Source organism: Linepithema humile, chromosome 7, assembly GCF_040581485.1.
Source record: "Linepithema humile isolate Giens D197 chromosome 7, Lhum_UNIL_v1.0, whole genome shotgun sequence".
Lineage (NCBI taxonomy): Eukaryota > Metazoa > Arthropoda > Insecta > Hymenoptera > Formicidae > Linepithema > Linepithema humile.
This window is the reverse complement of record NC_090134.1, coordinates 3,025,593-3,039,696: the sequence shown is the minus strand read 5'-3', so window position 1 is coordinate 3,039,696 and position 14,104 is coordinate 3,025,593. Positions and strand designations below refer to the sequence as shown.

General features: G+C 37.6%; 1 protein-coding gene and 1 long non-coding RNA gene across 3 annotated transcripts in view; one reads left to right on the top strand and one right to left on the bottom strand.

Moving 5' to 3' along the window:
• Positions 1–14,104, bottom strand: part of LOC105668497 (uncharacterized) — a 238,541-nt gene that overhangs the window by 189,652 nt on the left and 34,785 nt on the right. The window lies entirely within an intron of this gene.
• The window catches only part of vn (membrane-bound neuregulin protein vein), a 309,296-nt gene that overhangs the window by 261,623 nt on the left and 33,569 nt on the right, over positions 1–14,104 (top strand). Inside the window, exon 5 of one of the 2 annotated variants that reach the window (XR_001100113.2) lies at positions 8,337–8,395. Coding sequence is in view for 1 of the 2 variants with exons in the window: in XM_012360915.2 (XP_012216338.1) it covers positions 8,337–8,463 (127 nt within the window). In the remaining variant the exon portion in view is untranslated. Of the gene's footprint in view, positions 1–8,336; positions 13,614–14,104 lie in introns of those variants that run through there. The other variant, XM_012360915.2, reaches the window with a different exon arrangement.

Below are 14,104 nucleotides of genomic sequence, written 5' to 3'. Positions count from 1 at the left end.
TAAAAAACTCACAATAAAAAAAATTCGATGTCAGTCTAATCATAGATCACTAGAAAGGTTGCGCTTGGGGCAGCCTAATGCTTTTTGACTTCGCTAGCGTTCTACATTTATTTCCGTCCGATCGTACAGCAAAAACAGTGCGATAAATGATTGTTTCCACCGCTGCAAAAGCTTTACTACTGCGAGGACCAAAGTTTCGCACGGCGATCCGAGCGATCGTCCTGTGATCGGTGGGCAGTCTCAAGGGGTAGAATGGGCAAAAGAGAACGATGGCCAGATCAGAGGTGGGGGGCTGGGTGACGGAGAGCTCACAAAAGTTAGTTTCAGTGACATATGTGGCCAACACACGTGGAGGCGGAAGTTGAGCCGGGTCTCTCGCCTAGAACCGTCCGCCGAGCCCGAGCTCAGCCAGCCTGCGCGCTCCCTGACATTTCCACCCTCTAACTACCCCCAGCCGTCGCTTAAGGAAATAGAGCTGTCCGACGCAAGCACTGCGATCCCACCGCCGCAACGAGCTTTCAAGATGTGCCAATAAATGGTAATCGCGGCAAAAATCCACCTCTGCCATCTACCCCATTCAACACGGCAACCACCCTGTCATTCACGTAAACAACTTTAGGAAGATTGAAAATGCTCGTCTTCGCAGTGAAAACGAAATATTCGTAGCGATTATCCAGTTTTGATGCGCTCTTGGAATTCTACGCTGTAGTTTACCACGATTGATCTCTGCACATTTTAAATTTATATTTCTAATAATCAAATGTAGTTACTTAATATTGAATTTACAAAATCTAAAATACTTGAAAATAACCTGTAAAATTTTCTTTCATATCTAGTTTTTTTATTTCGGGAAAATATCTCTTCGCGTACAAAGCATCTTAAAAGCATCTTAAAAGCATCTAGAAAAGATATCAATCTTTCTCGCGCGAAATAATTTTAGTTTCTCGCGCATAATATCTCGAAACCATTGTGTAAATTTCAGAATCATCGAGATGTGCCAAATACCGTCGTAATTAGTTCTTCAGCGTATAATAACGCGATATTATGTGAACCCGCGTTCGATCTCAACGCATTACAATATTCAATAACAACAGAAAAGGCACGCGATGAATCTCCGCAAACGAGTCGTCGAGCAGAAAATTATTCCGTGATTTTATAAGAGCGTCCCGAGGAAGAAGTTTGAAGCTGTAAAGGGCTAGGAGAACGAGTTGCTTGCAAGAAACTTCGCCAAAGTATTGCGCTCGTCTCAGCGAGACACGAACGGAAAGTTGCTCAAATTATCCGGCACGTTGACCCAATCGAATTGAAGTGCTTCTCGATGTAGCGAGCGATGAATGCCTTCTTTTGCTATTGGTTCGTCGCGTTAGATTGAGAATTTCAAACGTTCGCACAGATAAGACTAATTAATCGCTTTCTTTATTTAATTGATATTAAGCTTTTATCTAGGAATCAACTTGCGCATCAGCAAAATACGTAAGATAATTAAAAATTTTTTTATAATGAATAAAAATATTATAATCATTAAGCGATGCAAAATAATTTTAATCAATCTAATATTTCCAATATAAACATAAAGGTACATCATATATATCGTTAGATATATATCGTTAGACGTTCGCCATGTTGGTCTCACACATGTAGTTTCATTACATCGTCAGACTGGTTAGATCCAGCCATTTAATTTAATTAAACGAGTCTTTAATTAATTAGAGAAAGATCGTACAGTTTCGCTCGCGACAAAAGCGTTGCCTGCCCGAGCCGAGAACGCGCTTTCGAAACGATCGCAAGTCAGACGCCGTAAAATTTTCACTCCCTTTGCTTTTATACGTCCTATGCCTCCCCCGCGATGTTATTTCCGCTTCGTGTGCTTTTATTTCCGAACACCTACGAAATTCTTCCACTCGCGTTCTTATTGAAAGCGTGCAGCGAGAATTACGGCAAAGTTTTTCGACGTCGTGATATATCACGGCACTGCGCAAGCGGCCTCTCGATACGTATAAAGCTCCTGTATAAAGTGTCGATTTCGAAGGTTCCTCGTACGAGGCGTAAATCTCGCTTTAAGGTCCTTCGTAGGCCAGCATTTAATTAATTGGACCGTCTAATTGATTGGAGGAGGATCAACAGCTTCGACGTGAATGGCGTGCGGGGCAAACTTTCTTTACGGAATCGTCGCGCGTGCCGCACGAAATCTATGCAGCAGCTGCGACTTTCCGGAATTAAAAAAATGCAAATGCATTACTGTTTCGTGAGTTAAGATGTTAAATAAAGATGGATGGATAAAAATTTATTTCACTCAGAAATTAAATTCTCTAAATATGTTCGAAACATGAAACGATCATTGCATTTTATGAAAAGTGAGGAATTTATATCATTTTAAAAACCAAAGGAATGATGACGCAAATTAAACAGAAATTGTAAACTTCTTTCTCGTAACAATCGGGATATATCTTTGCGTTAATTGAGAATCCAACAAAATGTCGGTTAATTCTTTATTATGTGCTTACACGGTTCAATTAAAGCTGCGAGCGAGATTAAATTCCGAGGAAACGTTTACCGCGCGCTCATCAACGCAAACCTCTCGCGTCGAATCAAGTTTTGTGGTCATCGCTTGACTGCAATCGAGCTAATTCAAGTTCCATCGGACTTAGGTAAGACTGCACGAACTTCTTGGCCGAGACTGCACCGGAGAGATATCGTGCGCCTCCCCACCGCCGTCTTCCCTACAACTGTCTCCACCCTTACCGGCAGTAAGTCGACACACGACGTCGGAAAATGATCGAGAACGAGCACCAGCGCTCGACGTCCCAATTTCGCAGACAGTAGCCTGTCCCGCCAGCTGGCACCCTTTAACGATATCAAGGTTCGCATCCTTCGCTGCCTTCAGTGATGAATGAAACCCAGCTCTCCGTTGAAAATTAAATAAAAAGATAATTTCCGTATTTATTCTCACTTAGAGTAAAGGAGGGGGAGAGACTTTGTAGGCAAGGTTAAGTCGGTATAAAAATAGAAAAAAGTGGAAGAATAAATGGAAGTGGAAATGGGGGCAAAGAAATGGAGGGGACGATAACAAAGCCGAGAACGAAAGAAGAGAAAGGTGCAGGTGCAACAGGATCTAGTAGGTCTGTTTTAACCGCGTTTGTATGCGCGAGAGGTGCGGATGCAGCTGCTATACGAGCAACTAAGTAACCCAGTTTACCTTGCGAGAACTAAATGCACAGATGGGAGTGAAAAAGTGTAACTCGCGCGCTGTTCCAAAATAAAGTACGGCATATTACAGCTGGGAAGATTCTGCGCATTCGAACGCACGCGAACGCGAGAGCGTGCGACCTGTACATTCGAATGTACCGAGCACGAGAAAAAATGCACGAGAAAGGAAGTTTTTCACTGTCGGAAATAATTTAATATGACGAGGTTGCACAAGAAAAAGAGGAAGAAAAGTATCTGAAAAGTACAATTAAATAAATATATAGAGCATATTATTGCTCCAATATAACTATCTACATTTATATCGCTAAATAATTCATTTCTGATGCACTTAAATATTTTATGTGCAAATATATAAATAAACATTTTTGACGGACTAAATATATCCATTTTCATAAATTTAAGGATAATATATTTCTATACGCATCCGTAAATATACCTATTCGAATTAAATTCAAGTACCGAATATTCCACGATAATAATATCCCGCGAATATATGGAAAATTTAATTTTTTAATATGAATACGAAAATTCTCAGTCATGAACGCTGCATCGCGTTTAAAGCGTTATCTCCTCGCATTTCGCAGAGGCGAGGCAGTGGCGTTATTGAATTAAGTTAACCACAAGGAAGTTTCTTTTGGACTCGCTACCGCCGGTCGAAAATTAATACCGTGGCGAAATACCATCCCCGTGCACTTCTTTCATCCCCAACGCTTCCACTTGCGCGAATCAAACTGACGTCGACTGCGCGGTTGTCTGTGTACGGATCTCGCGATTGAGCAGCATACGAAGGAGTACTTTTAATTCTGCGATAAGCAAAATTGCCTACGTAACACCACTACAACTGTAATTACAGAATTCCATCGTCGTGGCAAAAAATATTATAAAACGAAAGCCGCCTCCTTAAGAACGCGTTTAAAAGCCGAACTCGGAAAAAGCGACTCGTCTTTCTTCAGAATTGCTACTTTTAATTAATACCTAGAAAAAAAAGCGGGCGTGTTCAGGCTGGCGAGGAAAGACAGCATCCGCCGGAATACCTCCCGTGCCTTTCTCGTGAATTTTCTGTGTTTTAATTAGTTTTTTGTCCGGTTTGTTTATTCTTTATCCGTACCGCTACGCGGAAAAACGTTTTGAATTATTACTGCAAATGTACGTGCATTTCGTCAGCGCTCGTCATGACTGTGCCATTGCGATGCTTAAATGTAATTAAAGCATCGTTTTCTGTAAAATTAACTTAACTTCGTATAGTACTGTACGTTTTAACCGTACATTGTTAAAACAGAGTAGTTAGCATACGATTTTAGTGAATGCAACGAGGCTGGAAATCTCTAACTTAGCCAGTATTTCTCTTAGATTAATTATACAACATGTTATTTAATAATGACATTTCCTTTACCGAAAATACATACCTTCTTTCTATGAAAAAGAGTGGAAAAGAATGGAGACAGAATCTTCATATACAAAATCATGGAATGGAAATATAAAACATAAAACAAATGCATATAATAGAAATATAAAACAGAAATAAAATAAATATTTATTAATTGACATCTTTTTTCAATATTATATTAAATAAAAAATATTTTGAAATTCATGAAAAAGTTATTTCATATTAAAATCTAAAGCTCCGAATAAAATGTAATAACAGAAACAAGAAAATCTTATTTTACAGTTACTTAATTTTAAAAATGGACTTCTTTTGAATAAAAATTTTATTTCAAACTTTTAAAATAAAATATTAAATTGTTATAAATTAGAAATCTGCTTCAAATTTTAAAGCTGTTACTATTTTAGAAAGCTACATGATAATTCTATATTAACTATAAATTATATAACAGTTCTATGTTTTATATGTATTGTTTATTTTAATTAATATTTTTTTGTACCTAATATTTTTACCTAATATTTTATTTCGCAATTTGTCTCATTAAAATATTATCTCTACTTTCATTGATTGATTGCATCATATGTCTTTAAATAATCCAAAAAGACATATTGAGATATTTATTTGAATTGAATAAACCTATATAGAGCGAGAGCAATGTAAAAATTATTCAAATGCAATTTCAATTTTATAATGATTGAAAATCAATAATATATGTATTTTTAGAAAATATATTATAACAGTATTATTTTTTTATAAATATATATAAATAAAATAATACAATAAATATGCCATATAAATAAGCATAAAATCATTGAATCATTGACAACTGATGATTTCTCTTCATTTCTACTTATCACTTTACCATATTTAATCTGCTAAATTAGATTTATTACATATATTCAATGTATATATTCAAAAAGATAATATGTTAGAGAAACATTTTTCTACCGAGAAAAGTTCTGAATTTTCAATTCAAGCCAGTTTTTCGTAATGTCACATTTCGCAAGTTTTTTTCGCGCTGAAACTTCAGTGATTTCTAAAAGTTTCCGATGACGACGTCGAAAAAGGTTTTCGATGTCTGTGATTACGACGGGATTTAAAAGACGATAATAATTTCTTACTAAAAAATCCAATAAAATAAAAAGTCGCCGAAAAACTGATTGATATTCGAAGGACAGTTATGCGAGAAAATCGATGAATCTTTTACGATTCCATCAACAATACTGAACTAACTGAATTAGCGAATCGTGCTAACTTACGATTTTTTACGAGCACCGTGTATATCACGACACCTACTGGTCGTCGCAATCGCGCCTCTGTAAAATTTGTCAACGAGAAAAACCAATCTTTAATAACGACCGTCCAGGACCGTTCTTGCCGAGAATATTTTATTTCCGCCCGCGAGCCATAAAAGTACTTTAGATACGGTAATGCGAAAAATTTTCGACTTAACACCTCTAAAGATGCCCATGAATTTTTTCACGGTCTTCTCCTCATTTTCATTGAAATTACACAGAGAGCGCAGCTCGAATATTATTTCAGAAAATATATATTAATACGCGAAGGCAAATAATGATTTTAAAATACTTCAGATGCGTTAGAAAATGTTATTTGAATTACATTGTTTGCCAACCCTTTTTTCCAATCCGAATTTTTAGTAGTCCAAATTACTTCCATCCAACACCAACTTTACTACGTATATGTCCTGTCTAACTTATTCTCGCAAATAGGCGAATGTTTCGTGGGTTCCGATTCACGAACTTGCGAGTCGGGTTTGTTTTATGGCAGCACGCGAAAGAGTTGCCCGAGGTACATCGGGCGTATGCATGATTACGATAAATCTCAATGGAAAGCCAATTACTCGCGGCTGGTTGGGGGAAAAGTTAGCGGGAGCGCGTTAATGGGTTTAAGTGAATGGTACAGTAAATTGTGCTATCTACGCCGCTGTTTTAGTTTCTTCGGCTGTAAATTCAGCGGGCGGGTAGAAGGGGTGGTGCATTTAATATAGGCTCTCGTAAATCCCGACTAAGGCAACTAAATCTTGAAAAACTCTCGAATCGCGAGCAATACGCCGCGACTACTTCGCGCTCGCAAAAAAATTCCCAACAGAATCTAAAGCCTCCCTGTCGGACTTCGTCAACGCGGATAAATATCATCGTCGCGGTCTTTGTATCCGTCTTTACGCATCTTTACCGCGTTAACCCTTTATGTCCTCTATCACTCTTTTAATACAGTCTAAAACGCGACGTTCGTACGCGCGCGACAAATGCTCACGCGCGAACGCTCAAAGGAACACAGTCTCGAGGAACGTAATTCGCTCTCGGAGCATTTCCCCTCTTTTCATCGGAGCCGCTTCTGGAACAGTGTATCACCCTCTTTTTCTCTCCTTCCCTCTCTCCCTCCCTCCCTCTCGCCGTTGTTCTCCTGCCCTCTCGCCCTCTTCTTCCTTCACCGTTCTCGCTTTACCTATGCGTGCGATTTCGCAAAATAAAAACGACACGCCAAGTCTCAGACGCTCCAAATTTGTCGTGACAAAAATACGCTTTATCGCACGCCGCCGGGCTCCCAGACACTACGGCAGAGGTAGACTTGTCTCCGGGCTTCCACCGCAGTACCGCATTAAGGGTGCTCGACGCGCGTCCGGGCGCACACGTACTACCAACACATGACCGCGATTATTACCGAATATTTTATGCGTCTACTCGCGCGCACGTCTAGACACGACTTTAAACTAGATTACCTCTTATAAACTCAATCCGCAATCTTATGGACCGAGGAAATTAATATGAGACAGCGTGATATACTCGCTGTCGTCTTACGAATTGCGGTTTTCTTCACCATTAACTCTTTGTGCGCACAAAATTTGACGATGCGCGACGAAAATACGATATGATGGAATTAACAATGCATTGTTTGTAATAAAAAAACAACGAGGAAGAGGCTCGCGTGTCAAAGGAAAAACAAAAGGCGCGAGAAAGAACGGTGGAAAAAATGGTCGTGCTATAATTTATTTATCCGGGCACTGAGCGGGAGCGAACAAGCGGGCTCTTAATCCCGCGGTGGCTTCGAATGCGCAAACGTCTCGTCGCGGTTAGTTAACCACCGTCTATAAATAGCCACGACGACGGCATAACATTATTTTTCCAAAGAAACGACGCATCGGGCTGTCTCTCCTCGAAATCCCCGCTATTTCGTCGTCTCCGTCCGCCTCCCTTGCGCTTTTGCAGGCCGTTGCGCGAAAGACGCCGTCGCGAGAATTCTGATGCGACGCATACATTTAGTTAAATTAAGAAACTTGCGTTTCGCACGCTCTCTCGAGAAAAATCTCGAGGCAGGCTAATAAATTTCATCACGGTGACGACACTATCTAGTGAAGACAGTGTCGTATTCTAAGGATTAAGAAATAGATCTACGATTGAAATATATTGTTAAATATCATTCAATATCATTTCTCCTAAATGAAGATTTGATCTAATTCACATGCTTATATTCTAAATTGATTTCGCATATTTATATAATATTTCGAGATTTCAGTTTTCGAATAATTAAATTTCGTTTAAATTGAAAAAAATATATTATTCTTTATATGTTATATAAAATAAGTATATAATTTCTATCTTTGATATCTATATGTGATCTAAGTCGTATCTAAGTATCTCGTCGTTTCATGATTTTGCAAAATCTAATTACGTTACGCGCTTAATACCAATTGATCCCGGACTAATTAACTGGATTTCTGTTACAGATGCGCGGAGGGCTTCACGGGACTGCGGTGTGAGACGAAGGACGTCAGCAGTACCGGAAGTGTGTATAACCGACATAGGGTGCCCTTTTCCTGCAAGCTGGGACTCTCTACCTCGTACTACTGCTAGCAATAATCGCGCGGGGCCCTTTAACCATGAGTAGACCCTTTTTATATATACCCTTGCGGTGTACTTGGAGCCCACGAGATAGAGTCGTGAGAGGGCCAACGCGCGACCAAAGAGGGAGGGGAAATCGTGCGAACGGAGAAAGATAGGGCGATTTAGTGACACGGAAGGAGAAACGATGACGAGGGCGAGATGATTGAGCAAGGGAGAGAGAGACAGAGAGACAGAAAGAGAGAATTAGAAATGACGAATTTCGGTTCCGTCGATCTCGGGCATTAGGACGGGTCCTGCGTACTTTATTATATAGGGGCAGGTTCCACAACAGTTCGGACCGGGCATTCGTACCTTCTTTAATTTTTACGATAATCGTTACTTTTACATACTTCTCCTACTCTCTTCTTTCTTTTTATTTGTTCTTTTACTTATCTTACTTATCTTCCTTTTTATTCTCTATTACTTTTTATTCGTTCTTCTTGTTTTTTTTTTTATTTCTTTCGTTTTACTACTTCTTTTTATTCTTTTACCGCTTCTTCTTTTTCTTGTTTCCCTTTATCTTCTTCGAATGCTATTACCAGTACTTTCCTTCTAGAAAATGTCACTGCGCGACGCACTCGCGCTTCCGCGGAAAGTTGTTCGACAAGAGAAAGGGAGAATGGAGATGACAGAGAAAGAATGGGTGGCGGTGTGAGAGATCATGAATGTGCAAATGAGCGTGTGTCAGCGTGCGAAAGGGGGAAGAAAAAACGAGGACGCGTCGGTCTCTCGGCTCTCCCAATGCTCTTCTTCGACGTCGTATCATCGGAGGAGAGCTCTTGAGCAACTATCGAGGATTCGAATGGCGGTGTTTGACTACGTGAAAAACCGCCGTCGAGAACAACGACATGGAAGCGCGCCGGGGTCTGTGGTGTGTGTCGCACACTTTTCCGGAGTCTTCGCGAACAGGAGAACAATACCAAAGAGCCCAGGGTCTCGATCAAGGATTGATGCGACAGATCGTCGCCTGAAGGCGAACAAGGACGATGCGAAAGGTCTTCACTCCTTCTTTTGGCCCAAAGTCTTTTCTCTTAAAATCACAATGATCAGCGTATGTTCAGGTTGAGTGGCTCGGCAAAATCAAACCTCGACAATTAATAAGACTGCGCCATAAAATAAGGCGTGAAAAAAAAACGAAGAAAAATTGTGAAAAGAGTAGTTCTTGTTTTCCTAACTCAAAGTGTTAAATTTAAAATTTCTTACGAAAACTCGTTAATTGTATCTAAAGAAAACGGAGAAACATCTCCGCGAAAAGTAATTTCGGTATATTAAGCTTGCGCTTTAAATTAGTTTTTTTTTTTTTCGACTTTGTTTTTAAGTTTATTGTTCCATGGCAAGGTTTTATTGAAATCGTCGAACGTGCAGGAAGTCTAGGAAACTTATAGCCGTTGCATGTTTGTCGCAACATTTTATCGGGAGGTTACGAGGTCGGCTGTATATAAAGTAAAATAATGCAACAAGCGCGCGCGTTTAGAAAAGATCTTAAGTTTTCTACTTTTGCGTTTTAGGAATATGGAAACAAAGACAACAAAAATACCTGTAAAGTAAATTCTAGTAGAAAAAATTTCGGAAAATGCCCATGAGCAATATTTCCGAAGTTTGCGCAAATGCAAATTAAGAATCGCGTTCGTCGTATATTGCGTAGAATAATGCCGTGAAAGGAGGAGACGGAACTCGGCCAATCAGCAAGCAAGTTGTGGGAAAGAGACCACGGGGCAAAAACGATTTAATGTAAAATACAGTAGTGTAATGCATTAGACTAGCTAAAAAGCAGAGATATAAGATAGATAAAAGAAAGAGAGAAAGAGAGAAAGTCGGAAAGAAAATCGCGAGAACGATAGTGACTCCTCATCTCGATGAGGAAGGAGATGCGGAGTTGATCGAGAGGTTTTTGAGAGGAATTAATAATCCGATCTCAAAAATATTCTTCGCCCTTAAAACCGACGACATGTAGAGCATTTATGAAGTGCTCATTTATTTTTGTTCTAATTAAAAACTCGCAAGTGTTCCTATTAAAAGAAATGTTAATAATGTTGCGGCAGGCGAAAATTGTGGAAACAAGTCGGACGAAATTCCGGAAAAATTCTATCGAGAGACGATAATGATCTCATCTGTCAGAAACCTCGACGATGACGACTTTCGCGCGTAAGTAAAAAACGGCGGGTGTACGCGAGAGAAGCGAGGAATGCGCGCTGTGCTCCAGCAGTCTCGGGACCCTATTTATGTTTTATATTATATTATATATATTATATATATATAAATATGTGTATAAACATTTTTAATTTATTTATTTAATTCATTAATTTTATTGATTTACGATTAAACGTCATCTCCACCTCGGCAACTGCCTTTGTTGTTAATCTTCTGTTGACCTTTCTGCACTACTGCACTTTTTCATTTGCGTCGCTTTTCATCTGGATCCGCAAGAAGAGCACTCGAAGTCTTTCGCCTCAATTTTCCATAAATACCAAGACAAAACAGGTCAAAGTATAATCTGAGAAATTGAATTCTAAAACAAGAGTCAAAATTTCTGTTCTTTCTTCTCATCTCATGCATTTCAAACGACATTTCTCTTCGATAAAATATGTGATAAAATATTTTGTACTGCCATATTTTTAATATAAAAAAGGAGAGAAAATAGTGTTCATATATAAATAGACGGAAAAAAGAGATATTTTAAATTACGACAGTACGATTTCAATATAGTCGTCTTTCTTTCTGAAAGATCTTGCTTAAATAAATATCTTACGCTCCATTCTATTCTATTATATATTATTGTGGTGAAAGCTTTCGTCTCGCTCTTCAAGCTTTCGTTGTTACCAAGCAGGTAAGTGTATTTTATTTTTTTTATTTTGTTATATTACGTTTTAATACCTATATGTATTATTAATTTGCATTTTGTTTCGATTTTTTTCATCAAAATGATATAATGCGAAAATTTTAGAGCTACATAACGTAAATACCGTCGATTTTCAAACGGCTCATTTCGCGACGTTACACGGCATCATATTAATTATGCGACGGATTTTCTCCTTGACATCTGAAACCGTGTGACAGTTGAAACGCGTGATAGCGAAAATTAATTACAAGTATATCACAAACACATTAAAGGTTGTATTCAAATGGGAGTTATATGAAACTGAACCAAACACTTATAGCAGAAAATCGAAAACAAAATGTTCATTTTCAAAATGAGAGCAAAGATAAATCTACTTTGTTTTGTATGAATAATACTGTTATTACTTTTACTACAAAATATTTATTTACTTCGTCCTAATCGTTCTTATTAAATTCGCCAGAGACAAAATTTTCGACGCGAAAAATATTTTAGGAAAACTAAAATAAGATAGAATTTCAAGAAAACATAAGAAAAATTTTTATACTTGACGGACGATTCGTTGCTTCTTTCAACATCTTATTGCATTCCAACGGGTCGTTTTGGGACAAGTCACTTCTCTACTCGAGGAAATAGCTCTACAAGTATTTTCTTGCGGAAAACTGGGGAGCGATGCGTAAATAACGCAAACGGAAGGGAATGACATAAATTTCTAAATCGTCAAAGGATAACTTTTAGAAGGGTGAAAATTGATGGGAGTGGAAATATGCGGGAAAAAACATGTACATTTATTTATGTTTAACTGGCGATAAAGTAAAACGGCAGCATAATTCGTAACATGGAAATATGAAAAGTAACACTATATTGTAATGGAGATATCTATCACAGTCGTAAAAAAAATTGACGAAAAATATCTTAAGAAGAAAGAACAATAAAAAGTAAAATTATTCTAACGCAATCTAAATATAATAATTATTCAAAACAAAAAATGTTACTGAAATAATAATAACGTTTTAACTAACTTATTAAATCAAATACTTAAAACAGCTTTTTATTTTTAATTATATATATTATATATAATTCAAAGACTCTCAATGTATCTTGATATTTTGGAAAACTAGAACTCAATCTCGTAAATTTATTTATTGAAGTCTTACAAATTTAGTGACACTGTATAAAATTTTTATTTATCACTGATTTTAAAATAACCTATTCGTAATTAACTAATTATACACCAGTCTTATTGCAACAAGAGAAATGCATTCGATGTAGCATATCGATTCCGCCGCCAGATAATTAAATAAACTGTTTCATATGATGCAGCACAGATTGAAAGAAATGGAGAAACCGAGGAGCAAAAAGGTAGCATGGAGCAGACTGGACAGTAAATAACTGTGGACGAATACACGAATATTCACTCTCGACCCTAGCGTGTATTTCGCGGATTCGTCTCGTCGTAAAAAGCTTTTTCTCTTTCTTCCTCTACAGCCCATAAAATTCGAACTGCCGCTACAGCGATCTTCGTAAACGCTTCTCTTAATCGAACTTCGTGCCCTGGAAGCAACTTTCTTCAGGAGAGGATAAAGGAGGGGAGGAAACATGTACTGAGGAGGATCGGGGACGTGTTATCGATGGAAACTTATCGAAAATGCGGACTTGCCCTACCCTAAACTTTGCTTACGCGCATTTGCCTCGAATAGCTTTGATTATCAGAAGTGAGACGACGGAAAGTTCTCGAACGTGTCATGCTATCGGACATCCTTTGCGGTGATGGACGAACCACGTGAAACTCGTAGTTGAAAATTCATGATGCAGTAGGTAAAGTGGACAACACAATCTCTACACAAACAATACGCGTAAATAAAAAAATGCAATTTAAAATATAGAACAAGATATTTTTAACATATACATATGAGCAAGCTATACGTCATTACACACAACGTAAACTATTCATTGGAATAAAAATACTATCAAAAGTTTCATGTTATGATACAAAATATTACGGAAAATAAATAAAATAATATTTTTAAGTTTTTAAATAAAATTTGTACGCATAAATTTTTTAATTTAATTATAAATTAGTGATTAAAATATAAAGAAAATCATTATATTAACATAATTAATATAAGAATTTAAATATAAACCCAATAAAAATTTTGTGCAACAGATAAGTTCAGTATAATAAAGATAAAAATTGGAATGGTAATACCTTGCAATCGCGAAATTGGAAATTGATCGAAAATCAAAGATGATCACTCGATTACATCTCACCCAAAAGAGAAAATCATAGAAATATATTCAAAGAAAAGCTATTTTGTCGAGAATTTTATCGTACGCTTTACTATTAGTTTTATGCGAACGAATCCGCCGTCTGCTTCCTCATTCTTCTTACATCCAACCGATGTATTTTTATTACGTATCCTTGGACACCCTTGACGGTGGTACCTTTTGTGCACTACCGATTCTTATGAAATACACAATAACGTCCGCCGCGGGAAGGAATAAAACGTATGAATACCGCGGACAATACGACACGTGCACCATATTAAAGCTGTCTGACGCGGCAAGAAAAATAATTTTCTGGACGATCATCTAGTATCGTGGAAGATTTCTTTCCCAGGATGTGTTTTATTAAATTAATTTGAATTTCAAAGATATACGATTAAAGCAGAACAATTGACAAAAATAATAATAGCGCAATAAAAATAGGTTCAAGTAACAATAGCTTTAAATAAACATAATATAAAATAAAATATTCCTGAGGATGATTATTTA